The sequence below is a fragment of the Ursus americanus genome, chromosome 5, assembly GCF_024610735.1.
Source record: "Ursus americanus isolate L20-20 chromosome 5, mUrsAme1.1.p, whole genome shotgun sequence".
In the NCBI taxonomy this organism is placed as follows: Eukaryota; Metazoa; Chordata; class Mammalia; order Carnivora; family Ursidae; genus Ursus; species Ursus americanus.
In genome coordinates this window covers 23,979,696-23,999,855 of record NC_142131.1, presented here as the reverse complement: position 1 = coordinate 23,999,855, position 20,160 = coordinate 23,979,696, and the positions used below count along the sequence as shown (strand labels likewise).

The following is a 20,160-nucleotide window of genomic DNA, read 5'->3' as shown; positions in this document are numbered from 1 at the left end:
ACAGAACGGAATTTGGAAATCAATGTTAAGAGCACAAGCTGGGAAGCTTGGGAAATTTGGATTACATGCAAAAAAAAATCATTTTTTTTAAACTGTATTTGTGGTGCTAATTCTATTCCTCTCTATTCCTGGAGATCCTTTACACAATCATGAGTCAATCAGTTCTAGAAGGTCAGATCTATTAGTATAAATACACCAGTTTCATGAGTATAACCTTCTGGCAAAATTTGTTTAATGTGTTTTTGTTCAGAGTTTGTTTCCTGACAATCAAATTTCTTTTAATAAGTAACAAGAAAAAAAGAATGTTACACTGTTATTAAAAGGAACAATTTTCAAATATTTTGAGTGTATGAATATGTGAGTATCTTATTGCAAAAATCACAAACTATGTCCATATTTGAGTAGCGTAAATATCCATTATATATATTTCCCAGGACAGTGCTCTTTGTAAGGCTCCTGAAAAGGATGAAAACACGAAAATTAAAATGTCTTGGAACTCTGATAGATTAAGGGATAACATATTTTAAGAACAGTGAGCTAATATCTTTCTCTGGCCTGATTCTTTCAATCAGTGCCTGCTGTTGAAAATGACAAAGTTCAATAAGGTTGCATGATTATACATTTAAAGTGGTATTATGTTTGTGTAACACAAGCTCAGTTTCTCTTTAAGTATTTCCCTGCTTAGTTTTTTTTAAGACATAGTAATTCCTCATGGTATGGTTCTAGAACACTGATTCCCAGCCTTGGTTGCACATTAGAATCATCTGGGGAGATTTTAAACTCCTAATGCCTGGATCATACCCCAGACCAATTAAATCACAGTCTCTCGGGTGAGAGGCAGGCATCAGTATTTTTCATAGGTCCCCAAGTGATTCTGATGTGCAGCCACAGTTGAGAATCAGTATTCTAGAGTCATCTGCATCAGTTTCACTAGGGTACTTCTCAAGAGTCAGACCTGGATCCACAATTGTACGTATTAAATTGGAAAATCCATAGTTGAGCAAAAGAAATCTGAATATTTATCTGTACTTCCAGTTGCACACTAATTTGAGAACATTTGGCTAAAAAGTTAAGGTGGCTAACACCGACCTGTAAAGTCAATGGTGAGTAGGACAATTTGAAATTTCAACCCACAGTCAGAAAATCTTTTGGGGTTGGAGACAAGTCTACTTTGGAAGTCTCATTAGAGGTCTGTCTTTAGCTAGTGTAGTTACGGAGCTTGCAGGTGTCAGTCATAACTCCAGGTAAAGTTTCCACACAGTTTTCAAGTGAATACTTTATTAGGGCAAACTGATCCTCCACTGGAAAGTTAAAATAAAGAGGCCATCAAGTCAAAAGTAGAAAGAGTAATTTTAAAAAATAATAATTACTTATAAGAATTAAGGATGTTAAGAGAGGAGTTCTTACAGAAAAGCATTGAGCTGCAAATTGAGCTTCCCCTTGACCCATCACTCATTTTTTAAAAAAATTACAATTAAAACGTTTTTAGAGGAAGGGAAAAATTAAAACCAATAGAAATCCTCATTATATTTAAAAATATTAGCCCAGTAGGGATATTAACCCCTTAAAATATGTAAAGTATGTTCTCAACCTCTCATCTGATCCTAACAAATATCCTGTTTAGGGAAGGAGGAAAAACAATTAATTCCAGTTTTTTTAGACATGTTATTTCCAGCATATAACACAGTATGAAGTTCTCAGTGTTTGCTAAGTTGAATTGAATTATTGGAAAAGGAAGTTGAAGCACAGAACCATTAAGTGCTAAACTGACCCTTCACCAATTGATCTAGAGGCAGGTGCATCAAAAACCCCAGTATAATCCAGAATTCTTCCCTAACAGCATGCTTCCTCTAGTGTAATTTGGAAAGTAAAGGCCATTCTTTAAGCCAGTTGTCCTTAGCCTGGTACACCTACAGACCATATGGATGCTTTCGACTGTATCCAGGGTACTGACCAAAGATTTTGAATCAATAGAGCGAGGTGAAACCAAAGTCTGTATGTTTACTAAGCACCACTTCCCAGAGAAAACATGTAATTGACAAATATGTTATTAAACCAATTGACAATGATCCTCGAAATGGCAAATATCATTGACTAACTCTGAGAAAAGTGAAATACTTAAGTTACAAAAGCAAAAGGACTCATAGACCCATGCTGCATCAGCCTGGAATCTACATCTTTCTTGCCCAGAATACAACTTCCTTTGTAATCTTAATCATGTGGAATTCAAGTGCTTTCATTTTTTAGTCATTGAAGCAATCTTTGCCATGCATCTTACAAAGCATTTTGATTTCCTTGCTGAATTCAGTGCCAAGGTCTGTGATACAAATGAACACCTGGCTTCAAGATGGATATCATTATTGTCAGTATTACTGATAAGTGTTCTTTAATGTTTAGGTTAGAATTAATACTACTCAAAAGTCATAATAAATATCTTATGTGAGACAAAAAAATTAAAACAAATATTGTTGAATGTATGAATCCATTAATCAACAGGATAAAATTAAGAACACACTGGTTTATAATAGTTAGCATAACATATGAAGAGGAAAGTTTTAGATTTTGTATTTTTCCAACTTCTTCAGTGGGTGAAGGGACTGGAGAGCATATTGTCTTCAGCAAATCTGATAACGTGGGCTACTATTTAAACTGATCCTTTTTGTTTCGGGGCTTCATGGGTACCTAGATCAGCTCTCCTTCCTTGAAGAATAGGAACCAAGAAAATTTGTGCTTGATGGGAATTGAAGCTGCACATATGTAGAAAAGAATGCTCAGAATGCTTTGAGTGGCAACACGGACAAAAAGTTCTGGGAATGAAGAAATTGTCCTTCCCTAAGGCATTAGATTTGTTTCTAGGCAACAAATAAAATATGATTACTTCTAGCTAGCCCAAAATGCAGCTCGCAGAAGAAAACTATGTACATAAAAATGCCTTTCAAAAGTCTAATCTTTAGACAATTTTGGTGCTCAATTCATCCTATAATTTATATCTTATAATTTATGCACACACACGCACATGTATACATACATGTACATATATGTACACGTGTGTTTCACATTATTCTATTGTAGTTAAAGAATATGTATAATTTGGTAACTCCATATAAAAATTAATATGAATCATTATTTGTTTTATAAAATTAGAACCTCTTCTACTTTCATGATCAAAAATGCACATGTAATGGCTAAAATCCAAAACCCTGACAGCAACAAATGCTGGTGAGGATACGGAAGAACTCTTGTCCATTGCTGGTAAGTATGCAAAATGGTACAACCACTGTGGAAGGCAGTTGGAAGTTTCTTACTCTCAGGTGTTCTCTCACGAAATGATTCAGCAATTGCACTTCTAGGTTATTTACTCAAGGGAATTGAAAACTACGTCACACAAGACAAAAGAAAAACCTGTGTCACTCATAACTGCCAAAAAATTAGAAACAATCAAGGTGTTCTTCAATAGGTGAATGAATAAACAAACTGTGATACATCCATAAATTGGAATATTATTCTGTGATTTTTAAAAGCTATCAAGACATAAAATGACATGGAAGAACCTTACATATATATTGCTAAGTGAAAGAAGTTAGTCTGAAAGAGCTACATACTATATTATTCTAGCCACATACACTGTAGGATTCCAACTATGTAACATTCTGGGAAAGACAAAACTGTAGAGATAATAAAAAAAAAAAAATCTGGTTGCCAGGGATTTGGCAAGGGAAGAGGGGATGACTAGGCAGAGGACAGATTTTTAGGTCAGTGAAACTATTTATGAGGCTATGGTAGATACATGATATTATGTATTTTCCAAAATCCATTGGGTGGTATAATACAAAAAGTGAACCCTAATATAAACAATGGACTTTAGATAAAAATAATGTATCAATATTATTTTATCAATTGTAACAAATATACCATATTAATGAGAATGTTAATAATAAGGGAAACTATGCAGGCAGGTGGAGGGATAAATGGGAACTCCCTGCTCAGTTTTGCTGTAAACCTAAAACTATTCTAAAAACTAAAATCTATTAATTAAAAAAATAATATGTCGATAATATTCATGCTGGCACTGGAAACGTTTTTTCCTAATTTGTAACATATTGACAAAATAGTTGTTAAAGTAAACCTACTAATTATGTATTTATCACTCCTGTATCATGAAACTTCAAATTCTTTAACTATTTAGCTATATGCCAAAAGATATTTAATTCACAATCTGCCATACAGAACTAAATTAATACCCCCCCATATATGGATGCCTGAAGAATTTTTTTCAATCCTCTTTCCAAAGGATACGTTCATATTATATTGGTACATTTCTCATTTTCATTGATTTTCAATATAGTTTTGATTTGCAAAAACCGTAATAAATATTTTGCCTGTAATGTATTGTTATGTAACTGAAAGCTGATTACTTTCAGCTACTGAAAGCCTTGTGCAGTATTTCTCAAACTTCAGTATGTGTGTGAGAGTCTACTGGGGATCAAAAAAAAAAAAAAAAACAATTGATTCTGATTTAGCTAGTGTGAGGTGGTCCTGATAATCTACATTTCTAACAAGCTCTCATGCAAGGCTGATGTACTATCTCACACTTTGAGCAGCAAGGTTCTAGAGCATATTTGGGCCATGAAATGACTGCCATTGTGAAAAATTAACCCAAATACCTAGCAGTTCTTACAAGGGATTAAAGAGCTGGGTTTTTTGTTTTGTTTTTTTGTTTGTTTGTTTGTTATTTTTTTTAAAGAGAGAGAGCTGCTTTTTTGTTTTTCCTACCTGAAAAAGCTCTCAGGGCTCCCAGACTTCTAAATCTGCTTTCCCAATATAAAATCCTTTTCAATCTCATCCATAAAGAGAATGGCTTGATAACCTTTGTAAAGTGAGCAAGCTACCCATTTAGCCATAATACTCTCCTAGCTTCTGTGAACCAAAGACCATCTATCTCTAGTTCAATTCCTTGATTTATATGTCTTCAATCGCGGAAAGGTCAAACAACTGGCTCAAGGTCACTTAACCAATAACTTGTAAAGGTCAGGTCTCAATCCAGGTCTCTGATTCCAAATCCAGTCCTTTTTCCTCCATTCTCTGTTGTTTCTGATAATGATGCACTTCAGAGAATAGAGACTAGTTTGTTGAGACCACAAAATCCCAGCTCTGAATTGAATCTCTCAGCCTCAGGCTTCCCAGGACAATTCCTAACATGGGTTTAAAGTCTTATGGGAAACCAGGTGCAATAAGGGAGAGATTTTTTTTTGTGCTTCAAAATAAGCCTTGAAATTCAACAAAATTAAGTGAATTAATGAGCTTATTTGAATATCGTATAAGGTATGAGAGAAAAGAGTTGGATGTTCCACCATGGAGAGTGGGGCCAAGAATGGTTTGTTCTATTTCTCCAAACCCGACAGTTCTCTTCAAAGAATTCATAGCTAACCATGTGTGGGAGTCAGAGGCAGGTGGACACTTCCCCAGGACCCTGTCCTGAGCAACCTCCCTTATAGCGGGATAATCAAATGATGATGACGTCTTCAGAGGGACTTCTAAACTATTAAGGATAATGGAAATTAAATGTTTCTTCACAATATGAAGAAAACAAGGTCCAGAGATGTGAAAATAATGATGCGCCATGTACGGATATTATAAGCTGGAACTCAGATTTGGAGTTTCTCGACCTCTGGTTTAAGGACTAGCCCCAACTTCACACTGACATCAGCAGTAGGTTAGGGTTAGAGAGTTAATCAATACGAAATATTTAAGTGACATTAGGGTCTACACATGCCTTCTAAATACTGTCCTTTTAAGGATTTCTAACAGTATAAATCTTTGTATACTCTTACCCTCTCTGTCCTGGAGCCTTGCAGCATAGGAAAGAAAAAGTTAGGATGATCTGACCTTGGGAGAAACTCCTGCCTCAGAACATTGGACAGAATCCCATTATGAAAATCCTGTTCTCATTTCAAGGGGGGATTCCTCTGTAAGTATATGTGTGTACTGGATGCAAGTGGCTCTGTGTGGCAAGATTGTCCTCCTCTGGACACCGCTCCAACACCATATCACAAAAATCTGTAAATATGTAAGGTTAGAAATATTCTCTTCATGGGATTAAGTGAATATCAAGGCAGCCAAGATTTTGGGCTCTCATGTCTATTTGCTTAGGGATGTTCTAAGGTGTTTGTATGTGAAAGCTGAGCAATGATGCCATAATGAGGTAGAATCAGCCTTGGCAACTCTGGCTCCAGTCTGAGAAAAATCAGCCTCTCGGTTCCTTGTGGGTGATCAAGCAGTTCAGGTGCCTGTTGTAAGGAGCACAAATGCCACTGTACTATAGCAGGATTCTATGGAAATTTTACAAATTCTCAGTTATAGCAAGTCTCCAGAAAAGTACATTATGCCCCCATCATCTCAGAGCCAGGAGGTACTCTATGTTTTTTGCTGGTGGTTGGCAATCTGGCTCTGGCTGACACATTCAGCTTTGCCTTACTCATCCCTAACACCATGGTCTTGACCATAGCTCCAATATTTAGAGCTCATATATTCATTCCTCACTCTTCTTACCATGTGCCATTCCTCTGTTCCCCTCCTTCTGATCACAATCCTCTCCCTCCTTCAAGACTCAGCTCCCATGTGACAGCCTCTGTAAGAGCCTACCCTGACAGCATACTGTTCAACGTGGCCTCCCTGCTGCACCCCCTTCAGCTGTTAAGGACCCCCACCACTCACTTGGCATTTATGTTGAGCCATACTTCTAAGAAGAGAGCATCACAAGCAGACCTACTTTGTTTAACTTCCCAGGATAAATAAGAACGGGGATAAAAGAGAGAAGCACAGATAACATATTTGTTGAATTTTCAAAGATTTTCACAGTAAAAATGCCAACATGTAGGAAGGAGGGAGCTGGCTTAGAGACAGGGTCGGGTGGGCAGTTTTCTTTTCTTTTCTATCTCTGAACCTAATCAACAGAATAATGTCTGGGAAACTTGAAGAACATAGCTGCAGGCCCAGTATAAAAGAAAGAGGCAGATATCAGTTTAAAATAAAAGGCAAGATTTTGCAAGTATGGCTGGAGAATAATGAAAGAGAGTCAACACAAAACTACTAGACCCATACACCACTGGGAGGATTGAGACATAGTCTGGGAGTCCTCAGTGGGAGATGTGGTGTATTCAGTGGGAGAGAAGCAGCATTAGCCAACTCTCAGGGTTCTTTGCTGCGGGAAGCTTCTATCAGTCTACTACCAACAAGAATGATAATGACTTGTATACTTTGCAATCAATACTAATAAAAGCACAATGACTGTGGATGACTTACTGTGCTGACAGTGAATCCCATTAAATCCTCGAGGACATTTACAGACGTAACCTATGAATGTGTCCCCTCGGTACGCTTCGCTTATTTCACAGGTTCCTCCATTATGGCATGGATTAGGAATGCAGGGACCTGAAAGACAGAAGAAAAATTGCTGCATGATGTGTACGCTTGAAAGGAGATGCTGGGCCAACCTTTTGCAATTAACAATTTCATAGAGAAAAGTGTTCTTGATATTCGTGGTATAGGAAATGGAATAGTTGTGTGGGGCTCTGAGACTAACAGCCTGGGATCGAAGCCTGGCTTCCTGACTTTCTAGTCATGTGGTCTTGGAGGATTTAGTTAACCTCTCTGTGCCTCAATCTCACCTTCTGTTCAATATCAGTATTAAAAGAATCTATCTCAAAGGGTGATGATACAGATGAAAAGAATTTGTATATATAAAACACCCAAACAGTGTCTGATGCATATTAAGCAGTCAAAAAAGAAATATTAGCACTGAGCATAAAGTTCTCCAAATTGTAAAATATCTTCTGCATGTTTCAAAAGTAATACTGAATGGCAATTTCTGGAGTTATGAACACTTAAGAACCTTTATAAACCTGCGGTGAAAATAGCATAAACGTGCAAATGACTATAAGCACATAGTCCAAGGGAAGTGGATACCTAGTTGTAGTACTTTTATTGACTATTTACGGACTTACAGTAGGGCATCCTTCTGTGAACCACAGCTTTGCCAGTCTGTATGAAGTAGCTCATCGAGTTACAAATATGAGGAAAAACAGGGGTAAAGGGAGAGGGAGTGAGAATCTCAAGCTGACTCCCCACTAAGGGCAGAGCCTGACACAGGGCTTGATCCCAGAACCCTGAGATCATGACCTGAGCTGAAATTAAGAGTCAGCAGTTTAACCAAATTGATCCATCCAGGCACCCCAGGCTCATAGTCATTTTTAAGCTTCGAGAAAGTAACTTCACTAGAGCGAAGTACCCGTGACAGCCAGTAGAAGTGTGGTGTCTGATCTCCCTTGGAGGAAATCAGCTGTTAGCACTATGAGGGTATAGATGTGGGACAGTCCTTCCTAACTCAGACTCCTCTAGCTTATATTCTTTACTCTGGGGTGCCCCTTTGGTATGGCTGAGATTTTCTCAAATGGCACGGCAGTGCAAGGGTCTTTCTATACCAGCTTCCTTCCTTTCTTTTCTCTTTCTGGAGGTGACAGGTTTATGTCATAATCTGAAGGCTCATCATACCTAGTCCTGCTTCTACTCCCCCTAATCATCTTTTGCATCTCTAATTCTTACAGTCTTACAGTTGCCTTACAGTTGGCTACTTTGGAGGATGGTAATTGACTTGGGTCAGAATCCAGTCTGGACATTGTAAAGAAGGGAAGAGAGAAGTTGAAGGAAGAAAAAGCTCTCCCAGGAAGATGAAGAAAGGCCAAGGAAAAATATATGGTAGGCTCTAATTTTGTCTTTTTTAATTTTGTTTAACCGAAGAAACTAGAACACAATTATGAGTGAAAGAAAAGCCAATGAAGAGAAAGTTAAGATGTGCATGTTAGAAAAGAAAGAAGAGTAATTAAACTGTCTCACTATGTATGAAAACGTGAATGCCTGAGACCTGGAGGAAGAGTAGTCAAGAAAAGGAAAAAGTGGTTTTAGCAGAGAGTCGGGGGGCCGCGATAGGGCTGGGCACAAGCATAGTAACAACTTGAAGCAACTGGGTGAGAGCTCTACCAGGCAAGGCTGCTGGAAGAGTATAATGGTGAATGGCTCCTCAAGTATTGGTCAAAGCCATTTAAAGACTTATGGAGAGAAAGGCCATTGACCATCATCACTTTGAGCAGTGCGACAAAATGTCAATGACAGGAAGCACTTAGGGGTTGGGCAACATTGTCTTGCATTGAGTCAAGACTTTAAAATTTGATTCCTTTCTCCAGCAACTGCCTTTGAAACTCTGTTTCTCCCAGTTCAAAATTTCCTGAAATTCAACAGCTGTAGAATTTAATAAGAATATGCATGAAATGGAAAATAATGTGACAACCCTATAGTGTCTGGACATTGTTGATAGGGCTTAACTTTCAAAAAGTGAAAAGAAATTAGTGTATCTGTGATTTTTCTCCAGATGCCTTCATATCAATTGAAAAAATATATTGATTTAAGTAGGCAGTTTTGTGCTGTGCAGTATATGTTGATTAAACTAACCAACACCTGCCCTAAAGGTAGAACACTGCCAATGTTTAAGACAGGAAGAAGGTGCAACACCAATGATCAGTTTTGCAACAATTAGAATCAGGTTTCTTCCTTCGATCCTCTTCTTTCTCAGTTTCTATTCCTTCCGTCCTCTAAATTAATTCACATTTGATGGTGCCTTATAATTTACAAATTCTTTTCACATAAATAATCTCACTTATTTCTCACAACTCCATGAGGTCATTGTCATTACCATTAGCTTTTACATTAAAAAAAAGAAGGGCAAAAATCTTAGATAATGTTTCTCAAATGAACACCAAAAGTGATGCATTTAGGTCTCAAATGAACAGTCTGTGATTCCAAAACCTACATTTTTTAGAGACTGAAAAGTTGGGGAAGGGAGAATAAAAGAAAAATGATATTAGAAATTTGATTCATCAGTAAACTCCAAAATAAGAAAAACCATGACTGGTTTTTTAGTAACTGAAAAGTGATAGCCATGTATGTAACTGCTAGAGAAAAAAAATACACATAAGTAATTATACTGAATGAATCATGCAATTTTAAACAAATAAGGAACCTTGGAGATCACCTAATTCAATCTTTTAATTTGCAGATGAGGCAACAAAGCCTAACAAGAATTCAGTGATTTCTCAAACTAAAGAAAAAAAAAACCTAATATAAGAAAAATTGGGTTTAAGGATTTGTATCTAAGAGGAAAAAAGTTATTAAAACCAAAGATGATTGAGCTATTCTTTTTCCCTTCAAGAGAGCGATTTAATCTATATCAGAGAGGAAATAAACCTTTTCTATGCTCTCTTCCTCTTACAAAGCTGGGTAAGGCGGGATTTAAAACAATAACAACAACAAAAAAAGACTGAAACAGTAAGGCCTCTGCCAGTTCTTGGGAGGAGTTAAAGCCACCATTCCAAGGAAGGTGGTCTGTGAATGTCACTATGAAGAACAAAGGGTGACTATGAGCCTGGAATAGATGACTCCGTTTACTCAAGCCACTGCACCTAGGAAAAGTAGAACTTGACTCGAAGTTGAGGATGACCCAGTGGCTCTGCATAATAAAGGGGAGAACCCAGAAGAGGAGACCCCCAAAACAGAGCTGGAAGTGAACTTGAGAGACATTGGGGGTCAAGCAATATGTTGGGAAGCTGTAATAGGTGAAGAAAAGTAGCTAGCAAGAAATCATGGTATTTTAAATTCAGGTGTAAGTTGTTAGCACAGCTGCTCTGTGAACTGTCTCCGCCGGAGCATCCGTGTCTATACTGAAGTCTGCGACACACAGACCTGTGTGCGGTGTTTGGGGAAATCAGGGGAAAGGGCTATGCCATTCATCTGGCTCATACTGGCAGAAAGGAGGAAGCACTACAACACATGAAGACCAAGGGATTCAAGAATCCAGTGGATACAGGAATCTGAAGATAGAGCTGACACGGGTATTTAAAGTCCAAGACACTCTGGACATTTCCTGAGGGCACAGGTGAAGCCTGTCCAGCAATCTTGGTGCAGCCTCTGGGATTCCCAAAAGAAATGAGCTAGAGCACTAGAGCTGATTTTATTTACAACCCAAAGAACATCATGACCTCAGCTGACATCTGAGTTTCAGAAAAAGATTACCTGTTAACAGAGGTCATGATTGTGGTTATTTTTCCTATTCTGAGAAATTCTATGATTTTCATTTAAAGGGTGAGGATGAGGTAAAGTAAATGCGGTAAGGCTTTAACCTTTCTAGAGTGCTTTAAATGCTAAGCGACATGAAGTATACATAGTATTCTTTACAATGCTCTGTTGAGAATATATCTTTTTTTGTTTTTTTTTTATAGGCAAGAAGACAGGCTTACTCACAGAGGTTAAGTAACATGCCTAACTGGAAAAGGCAAGATTTTAACATACTCCACCTGACTACAAATCTCTGTACTTTCCATTAAGCCACACTCCCTGCTACGCTGAAGATCTGTACATTACTATGTTAGTCTTGACAGATGACAGGATCAACATGAATTCACTAAGCATGTTCGTATAAATGATGCAGGACTCCAAAGCCTTCCTAAATGGAAATATTTCAGAGGATTTTCAGCAAATGGGTCAGGGCGTATTTGGTATTATGAATATAGATAGATAGGCTCTACTATACTAATGGTGCTCCATTTTTGCTGTATTTGAAATCAACTGTCAAACATGAATATCTCCCCAATATTATTTTGTAATCACATATTTTGTATGTATATACTCTTGCTTGAACTGAGGATAAGAAAGTGACTGTGCCCAACACAGAGGTTTTGTTTGTCCCTAATAATCATACTATGAAACTCATACTGTTTGCCTTGCACATACTCTTTTGGAGTACTCATGATAGAGTGTTGAAATGAGTGGTTACATCTCCCTTTTTCCCAATAAACCATAAATTCTCCATAGGAGGAGTAGCAGTCTGCACACAGCAGGTGCTTGATACATTCTGAGTAAGCAAGGGTATGGCAAAATGAGTGATGACCATTTCATCTTTTGCCTAAACCTCATTCAAATTGAGGTTTATAAGATATCAATATATTCGGCTTTTCACTTGGTAATTAATTAGGATACTCTGTAACTTTTCTACACCTTTCAAGGTTCAAGTTCTTTAAATTTGTAATTGGGTTCCAATATTTTTTGTCTCTAATATAGTTTAAGCTTCAAGAGTAGTATATCTGTAAAGTATTACGATAGTAAAAAACAGATCATCAGAATGTAAACTTTTGCATAATAATTACACGTATCTTAATTCTTCAGCAAATGTAGAATCAAGAAAAATGTAACATTGTATAATCTCATCAATGGCGTTTTGGTCTCCCAATTTACAATTCCTGTGTAAATAAAGACATTCACTTAAAGCATTAACAAGATGAAATAATGAGAATATGTAAATTAGTACATAAAGATAATAAAATAAATGTAGCCCCTGGTCTCAACTCACATGGTAGCCAAAAAGTTTTGTAGCTGGCTATTAAATAGTGACAATTAAAATATATATCAACAGTTCCCAGGCTTCTTTCTCCAAGTGGTAAGTGGTCTAAACATATGAAAGTTAAAGACCTCAGGAAACTCCTTTCTGTTTGTGTTTTCCCCCATCCAATAATCTCATCTATTTTGATACTAAAAGTAAGTATTAATTAAGATGTTGGCACATTGATAAAGAAAACCATCACCTATAACCTATACTGTTGCTTGTACAATGAAGGTAAGAAAAACAGTGGCCCTGACCTTGATCAACATAGAGATTTGGGGGTTTTCTGGTCGTTCTCAGGTTAAATAACATTTATTCATTAGGAAACTATTATGTGCTGAGCACTCTACTAGTAATGTGGATAAATACTTTCAATGGAATTAAAATTATCAGCAGCTGAAAGAGTAAGCTCACAACACAAGAAAATATTTAGTCATCCAGCTTATGCACCTCACTTTTTAAAGCTAACTTTAATGGTTATCCTTTACTGCAAATATAATATGCTCAATCTTTATAAATATATATATGTAACTATATATATTTGTAATTATATGTATTTGTAACTATATACATTTATAACTCTCTCTCTCTATATATATATATAAACTACATGTATATAGTTTATATAATGGTTTAATGGTTTCTGGAAACTTAATTCTAGGATTTCCTTAGCGAAATCATATTAACAAATGTTTATAATATGGCTGAAATCTTCACTTTTACTGCCAAAACATTAGTATATTTCGGGCATCTCATATCTTTTCTGTAACACACAGACACACACATGCATATATAATCTATAACATATAAATACATATATGTGTATATATATATATATATATATATATATATATATCTCATTTGTTTTAAAATTTCTCTCTGCTATAAAATTGTTTTCAAAGCTGCGTATCACACATGATTTATACAGAGCTTTGAAAACAATTTTATAGCAGAGCAAAATTTTAAAACAAATGAGAATCATTCAACCACTTAGAGCTTGTAAAAACAAAAATAAGACAACCAGAGGTGATCTTAATTCCTTTCCACTTTAAAAGTCTCGTTTAAAAAGTTTGCTTCCTTTTGTATAATAGGTGCAGAATGGTGATTACAAGATTCAGTTCTGGTTAGTAGTCATAAAGTCCAAATCATCTGATTAGACAATAGCACTTGGTAATATCATATCACTTTTAACAATAAAGCATAAGTGGACTTTTAAGATACAAGAGGCTTCAGGGAGTTTTAAAATCAATAATGCTATAATACTTTTGTAGGTAATCTTTAAGTTGCTCCTAACACAATGGGGACAGTATATGATCAATATTAATGAATAACTGGATTCAAAAGCATGCTTTCCAGGCATTTTTATGCAAGCTCACATAAGTATGTCAACAAGATTAATTGCTCACAAAAGTAATGGATCTATACGGTTTGCTTCTTTTCTGCATCTACCTTCTCACAATTCCACCAGTAAAGAGTTGAGGTCATTTCCGTATGATGAATTCCTTACAGTCTGTAAGCAGATTATTAGGAAGTAAATAGGTTAACCCTCTCTTGTGATTATGTGTACACAGACTCGGTCAATTTTACAAATTATTCTCCCAAAACACTGGCACTTAGATATTAAAAATAAATGTACATTTTAGATTATGTCATAAGGAAATGCCAATCCAGCAATTGCAAGAGCACTGTTTCACTAGCCATTCTCACAGTACAGTGAAATAGGACGAGTTACTACCCAAAAGTTCACTTCAAAGTCTGGTCTTAAAAACACAGGAAAGTTCTCATCATAGTGTTGTTTTTACATTTAATAAGGTTTGAACATTTTGGCAGTTGCCATTTTGAGCCATTGCCACTCTATCTTAAAACTAGTTCGAAAGAGAAGGAATTATTCTAGGAATGTTGACATGATTGATGCTTCCAAACCATTTTTTACGCTTGTTATTTCTCCTTCTCTTCCTCCCCTCCCTCCTCTTCCCTCCTCTTTTCTCCTCCTCCTCTCTCTTTGAAATGTAAAGTGCAAATTCAGCCATTTGAGGAGAAAAATTTTCTAAGGGTATTTTATACATATAGAGATGAGTAAACTATAAAAAAACCTAAAGCATTCCATTTTAGAGGAGAACGTGCAAATTTAACAAATTGCTCTTTAAATGTAAAAATATTTGAATAGATTATGAAAATTGAAAGCTGAGGCTAAACAGAGTTGGTTTCATTTTTGTTTTTATTTATTTATTTATTTATTTATTTAAAGATTTTATTTATTTATTCGACAGAGATAGAGACAGCCAGCGAGAGAGGGAACACAAGCAGGGGGAGTGGGAGAGGAAGAAGCAGGCTCACAGCAGAAGAGCCTGATGTGGGGCTCGATTCCATCATGCCGGGATCATGCCGGGATCATGCCCTGAGCCGAAGGCAGACGCTTAACTGCTGTGCCACCCAGGCGCCCCTGTTTTTGTTTTTAAATATCTATAGTAAACTTTCTCCTCAAGAGCTAATGCTGGACTCTTTATATATAATTGTCCACAGGAAAGCACTGTGATAGTTAGTGGCTAAAGAACTGTCTTTACGGTCCCTACATAACAAATTACTGCAAAACGGGTGGCTTCAAGCAACAGAAATTTATTCTCTCAAAGTTTTGTAGGCTAGAAGTCTGAAATCAAGGTGCCTGGATGGCCACACTCCCTCTGAAGGCTCAAGGGGAAAATCTGTCCTTTTCTCTTCTAGCCTCTGGGGGCTCCTACGTTCCTTGGCTTATAGTGGCATGACTCCAAAATCTGCCTTCAATCTCATATGCCTTCTTCCCTGTGTTCTGTGTGTCCGCTCCTTTTCTTAGAGGGACACCAGTCATTGGACTTAGGACCCACTCTAATCCAGGATGATTTAATCTCAAAGTCCTTAATTACTCACATCTGCAAAGGCCCTGTGATGAGCTGAATTTAGTTCCCCAAAATTCATGTTGAAGCCCTAACCTCCAGTGTCTCAGGATGTAACTGTGTTTGCAGATAGGGACTCTAAACAAGTTATTAAGGTTCAATGAGGTCATATGGGTGGGCCCTAATCCAACCCAACTACCCTTATAAGAAGAGGAAATTTGGACACATACAAGAGACATCAATGATATGCACACACAGAAAAAAAAGGCCATGTGAGGACAAAGCAAGAAGTTGGCTGTCTACAACCCAAGGAGAAAGGCTCCAGGAGCAACCAACCTGCTGACACCTTCGTTCTGCACTTGGAGACCTGTGAGGGAACGTATTTCTGTTAAGTCACCAGGCTGTGGAATTTTGTCACGGCAACCCAAGCAAACAAATACATACCCTATTTCCAAATAAGGTCACAGTGTGAGATTCCTGGTAGACATGAATTTTGGAGAGGTATTATTCAAACCACTATAGTCCCCAAGTAGTTGTTTTCTTACAACAATGGAGTTGGTTAAGGAAACCAGAGCTCTCATTTATTGTTAGACTTGGCTGACAAGCACTCAGATTTATCAATAGTTAACACCTTAGCTAAAACTTATTTTACTTGGATCTCATCACAAGATCAAGAGAGCATTTTACATTTGGAGCAGTGTCTAGGAAGAGTGTAGAAATGCCTACTTACGTGGCATCAAGGAGGATCTGGCACTACAAGATAGAATGAAGTACCAAAGAAAGAATTACGATTTCTTGGGGCTGATCTTTATCCACTTAAAACTTTTGTCTAGAGTTGGGCTTGCCAATGGCAGTCTTTCTGTAGGTAGACGATCAACATTCTGAGAAAGTCTTTATATGATTTATTTCTATAAATACATGTCATCATTTGTGTCACAATAGTTGATATGCCATCTTTTTCCCATAAGTAAATATCTTATTAAACACTGATACGACTTCAATTTTTCAAGGATTGATTTATTTATTTTGAGAGAGAGAGAGAGAGAGAGAGAGAGGGTGAGCAGGTGAGAGGGGAAAGGCAGATGGAGAAGAAGAGAGAACTTCAAGCAGGCTCCCAGCTGAGCACAGAGACCAATACAGGGCTTGATTCATGACCCTGAGATCAAGACCTGAGCCAAAATCAAGAGTCAAACACTTAACCGACTGAGCCACCCAGGCGCCCCATTAATAGGACTTCTAAAAAATCAATTACAAACTACAGCAAAAGGATCTATCATTTTACAAAAGGATAACTATTGCTATTGCCACATTTTATCATGGAGCACAGGCTCTCATCCTCCCCCCTGTCTATTCGTCCTGCACTACTGCTGAAGCAAGTTTCTTAAACCACCACACGCATAATGGAAATTCTCAGCTTGGAATGTTTTATTAAGCAAACAAAAATCTGTCTCATGGGGCGCCTGGGTGGCACAGTCGTTGGGCGTCTGCCTTCGGCTCAGGCCGTGATCCCGGCATTATGGGATCGAGCCCCACATCGGGCTCCTCTGCTAGGAGCCTGCTTCTTCCTCTCCCACTCCCCCTGCTTGTGTTCCCTCTCTTGCTGGCTGTCTCTATCTCTGTCAAATAAATAAATAAAATCTTAAAAAAAAAAAAAAAGAAATCTGTCTCATTACTCTCCAGTCATAATGCACACACATTTTTTTAATCCTCCAAAACATGCTATCTTGAAGCACCTTTAGCTAACCAACAATATTTGCTGACTGATTATATAATTTTATCATTAATAGAGCAATACATAGTGAACACAGACAAAAGACAATGCTGCCCTTTGATTTTCTTTCTAAAACAAAGGAAACTAAATCTGACATAAAATACCTATAAACATTAGAGATCGCAGATAGAAGACTTACTGAATGACAAATGAAACTGAATTATTATTGCTGAAGTTAGTAACAGAAGACCTGGGTGTACTTTGAAATATTGGGTCAACAGAATAAACACTCCTAAAATCTAACAGAAGCATGGATATCAAAAGTATGGACCATTATGATAGTCAAGTCGTATTTTTTTTTTCCAAGATGGTCACTAGAATTAGAGTAATGATTTTCTTGTGAAAATTCCTATGAAATTTCAAAAACCATAAATGCAATCCAAGCTAATTGATAAAACTAACATTTAATAATTTTTTATCAGTCTAAAGGTAAAAAGTCTCTTTCTGTTCTTAGTAACTGTAAAAAAGCCCTCTTTAACCAGGGAGCTCTTTCCAAACAGAACTCCGCAAATCACTTATATAAGTGAATCTGTCCAACTCACATGCACGTCTTGCAAAATACAATTCAAGCTCAAGAATACACATCAGCAGGTGCTGCAAAGTGGTAAGATACCACTCCAGTTTGCCACCAGCTGTCCCTCTTCTACATGTCAATAGGAAAGTGTATAGATCAAAGACAGAGCAGAGACCAATGTTTTCTATGTGTATTATGATAAGTAAATATTTGAGCCCAAGTTACAGGAGCATCAAGTAATCTCACTTTTCCACATTGGGTCTCTAAGCAGCTACAAAATTTCCATGTTCTTCCTCAATTTTTTTGACAACTCTTCACCTTTTTCAGGCTCTGACTGAACTTGCCTCCTGTACCATGTGTCTAATATCTCACCGGACATTGCTTCCTTCTCTAATTCTTTCATGGTTCTTTTTTGTCTCCCTTGATGAGATTGTAAACTTATAAAATATAAGGAGTAGCGGTTCCTATAAACTACTTGCGCATAGAAACACCTTCTCCTTATATTTTTGTATCCCCAAAGATCTCGATAAAATGCTAGATACTTTGATGCTGTTGCATAAATGTATGATGATTGACTAAAAATTATTATTACTTTTAGAAATCAGCATATAATCTAAACTACTAATAAGAGTCTATAAAAAAAAAACCCTCTAAAGTTTAGAGATTGGATGACTTTTCATCTGTAGCTCCTTCTCATCCACACTTAGCAGGTTTCAACAACTAATTTTAAGCCTGAGGCCAAGTATAATTTTCATTGTGGAAGGCTGCCATAATTTGTAAAATATCAGATTGTGGATGATCTTATAATCACAAATTGGTGTTAAAAATAGGTGCAACAAAACAAAACAAAACAAAACACCAAACAGGTACACTATTTCCACAAAGCTACAGCTCTTTCTCTTGAAACCTAGAATAGTGGTTTTGACTTTTGAAGGCAATGATAGAAGGTGGGGAAAAGGATTTCTATTTTCACTTTTGGAACTACCCTCTGTGAATGCCATCCTAATCATGAGGCAGCAAGATCCCTGTAGGAAAGGTTCCAGCTACACTCAAATGGAAGGGTGTCTATCCAGACTTCACGGCTGAGGATGCTGGAAGCACAGCTGGACAGGCGAGTTACTGCTTGGATTGCCTCCTCAGGTCTCACATGTGGCTTCTTTGTGGCAGACTTGAGAAGGCATAAAACAAAGCAGGCATGGATTCTGGCCAGCTGGCCATCTGTTCCTTCACCCACTGTGATAATTTGGTCTTGTAGAATTTTGTTAAGTGAGCATTAAGTAATGACCATGTCAAACAGAGTGCATAATGAATGCTTCTTAATCACTGGATAAAAGCTTAGGGGACGCTTGCCCAAACACAGGAAAGGTCACTAATACAAACCAAGAATTAAAACAAGAGAAGAGGAATTAAAGAGATGGCAAAACAGCAACAACTCACTTCTTTTCCATTTACTTTTGATCATAGCAAGCCTATGTCAAATAGAGGATCAAGGTCTCATAAAGGAAGCTAGATAATATCAGCACAGTTTCTACTGTCTCATTATGCATGTATCAACTTATATCGGTAAACTACGGAAGAATTTTAAAAACAAAAAAACTGTGAGGGACTTGGTCATTCTGACCTGAATTGAAATCAGTTACAGTTAAGCCATTAATATCAAGCTTTTCCAAATAACTCCCCAGAAGAGCACCAAGTAGTCACAGATTGGTCCAAATATTTTCTGTTATTTTTTTTTAAAGATCAACTGAAGTATCCTATGCTAAGAAAGCAGCCTCTCCCTCATAGACAATTAATAATTGCAAAATAATAAAAATTTTTAATCCCCCAAAGGACATGTAATAATGTACTCAATGTGTTATTGGGACAGTCTCCTACTGCCTGGAAGTTGAGTCCATAAATTTGGACCACTATTGTATATTTTACCTTCACCGTTCATAAAAAATGAACCAAAGTGCTTTACCTGGTTAAGTTACCATCCAATCACCTAAAAGAAGATAATTTCTATCCCTAGGATTCTGCTCATATGGTTCCCAGCTTGGAATGCATTTCTATTTCCCACTATCTCTTCCAAATCTCCCTTATCCTTCCAAGACTACCAAGTTTTATACTCTCCATTAACTCTTCCCTATAATCTCTTTTTGTTCTCTTCAACAAATGTTCTATTACTCTCTATTACAGTCTTTTTTTCATTCATTATTTGCATAATCATCAGGTTCATGGTTAGAGCTCCTATTGTGTCCCAGACACAGTGCTAAACACTAGAGTTATAATACTGAGCAAAACAGATACTTCTTCCTTCTGTTTCGTAAAGCTTTGGTCAAGTGGAAGGACTGACACCAACCAAATCAACACATAAAGAAGTGTAATTGTTTACTAAGTCATGAAGAAAAGGTATAGTGTATCCTGACAATCTATTAATAGGAGGTTCCCTGAGAAAGGGATGCATAGACTAGGACCTAAAAACCAAATATAAGCTAAGGTTAAGAAGGAAATGATTCTCCCATTCATATCTCTGTGGCAG

The 20,160-nt window shown here is 37.0% G+C and overlaps 1 protein-coding gene across 2 annotated transcripts in view; it reads right to left on the bottom strand.

The window, feature by feature from the left end:
• Window positions 1-20,160, bottom strand: part of EDIL3 (EGF like and discoidin domains 3) — a 398,372-nt gene that overhangs the window by 202,651 nt on the left and 175,561 nt on the right. For both annotated transcript variants that reach the window (XM_045796322.2, XM_045796323.2), the window contains one exon: window positions 7,303-7,431. In XM_045796322.2, the coding sequence (XP_045652278.2) occupies window positions 7,303-7,431 (129 nt within the window). The remainder of the gene's footprint in view (window positions 1-7,302; window positions 7,432-20,160) is intronic.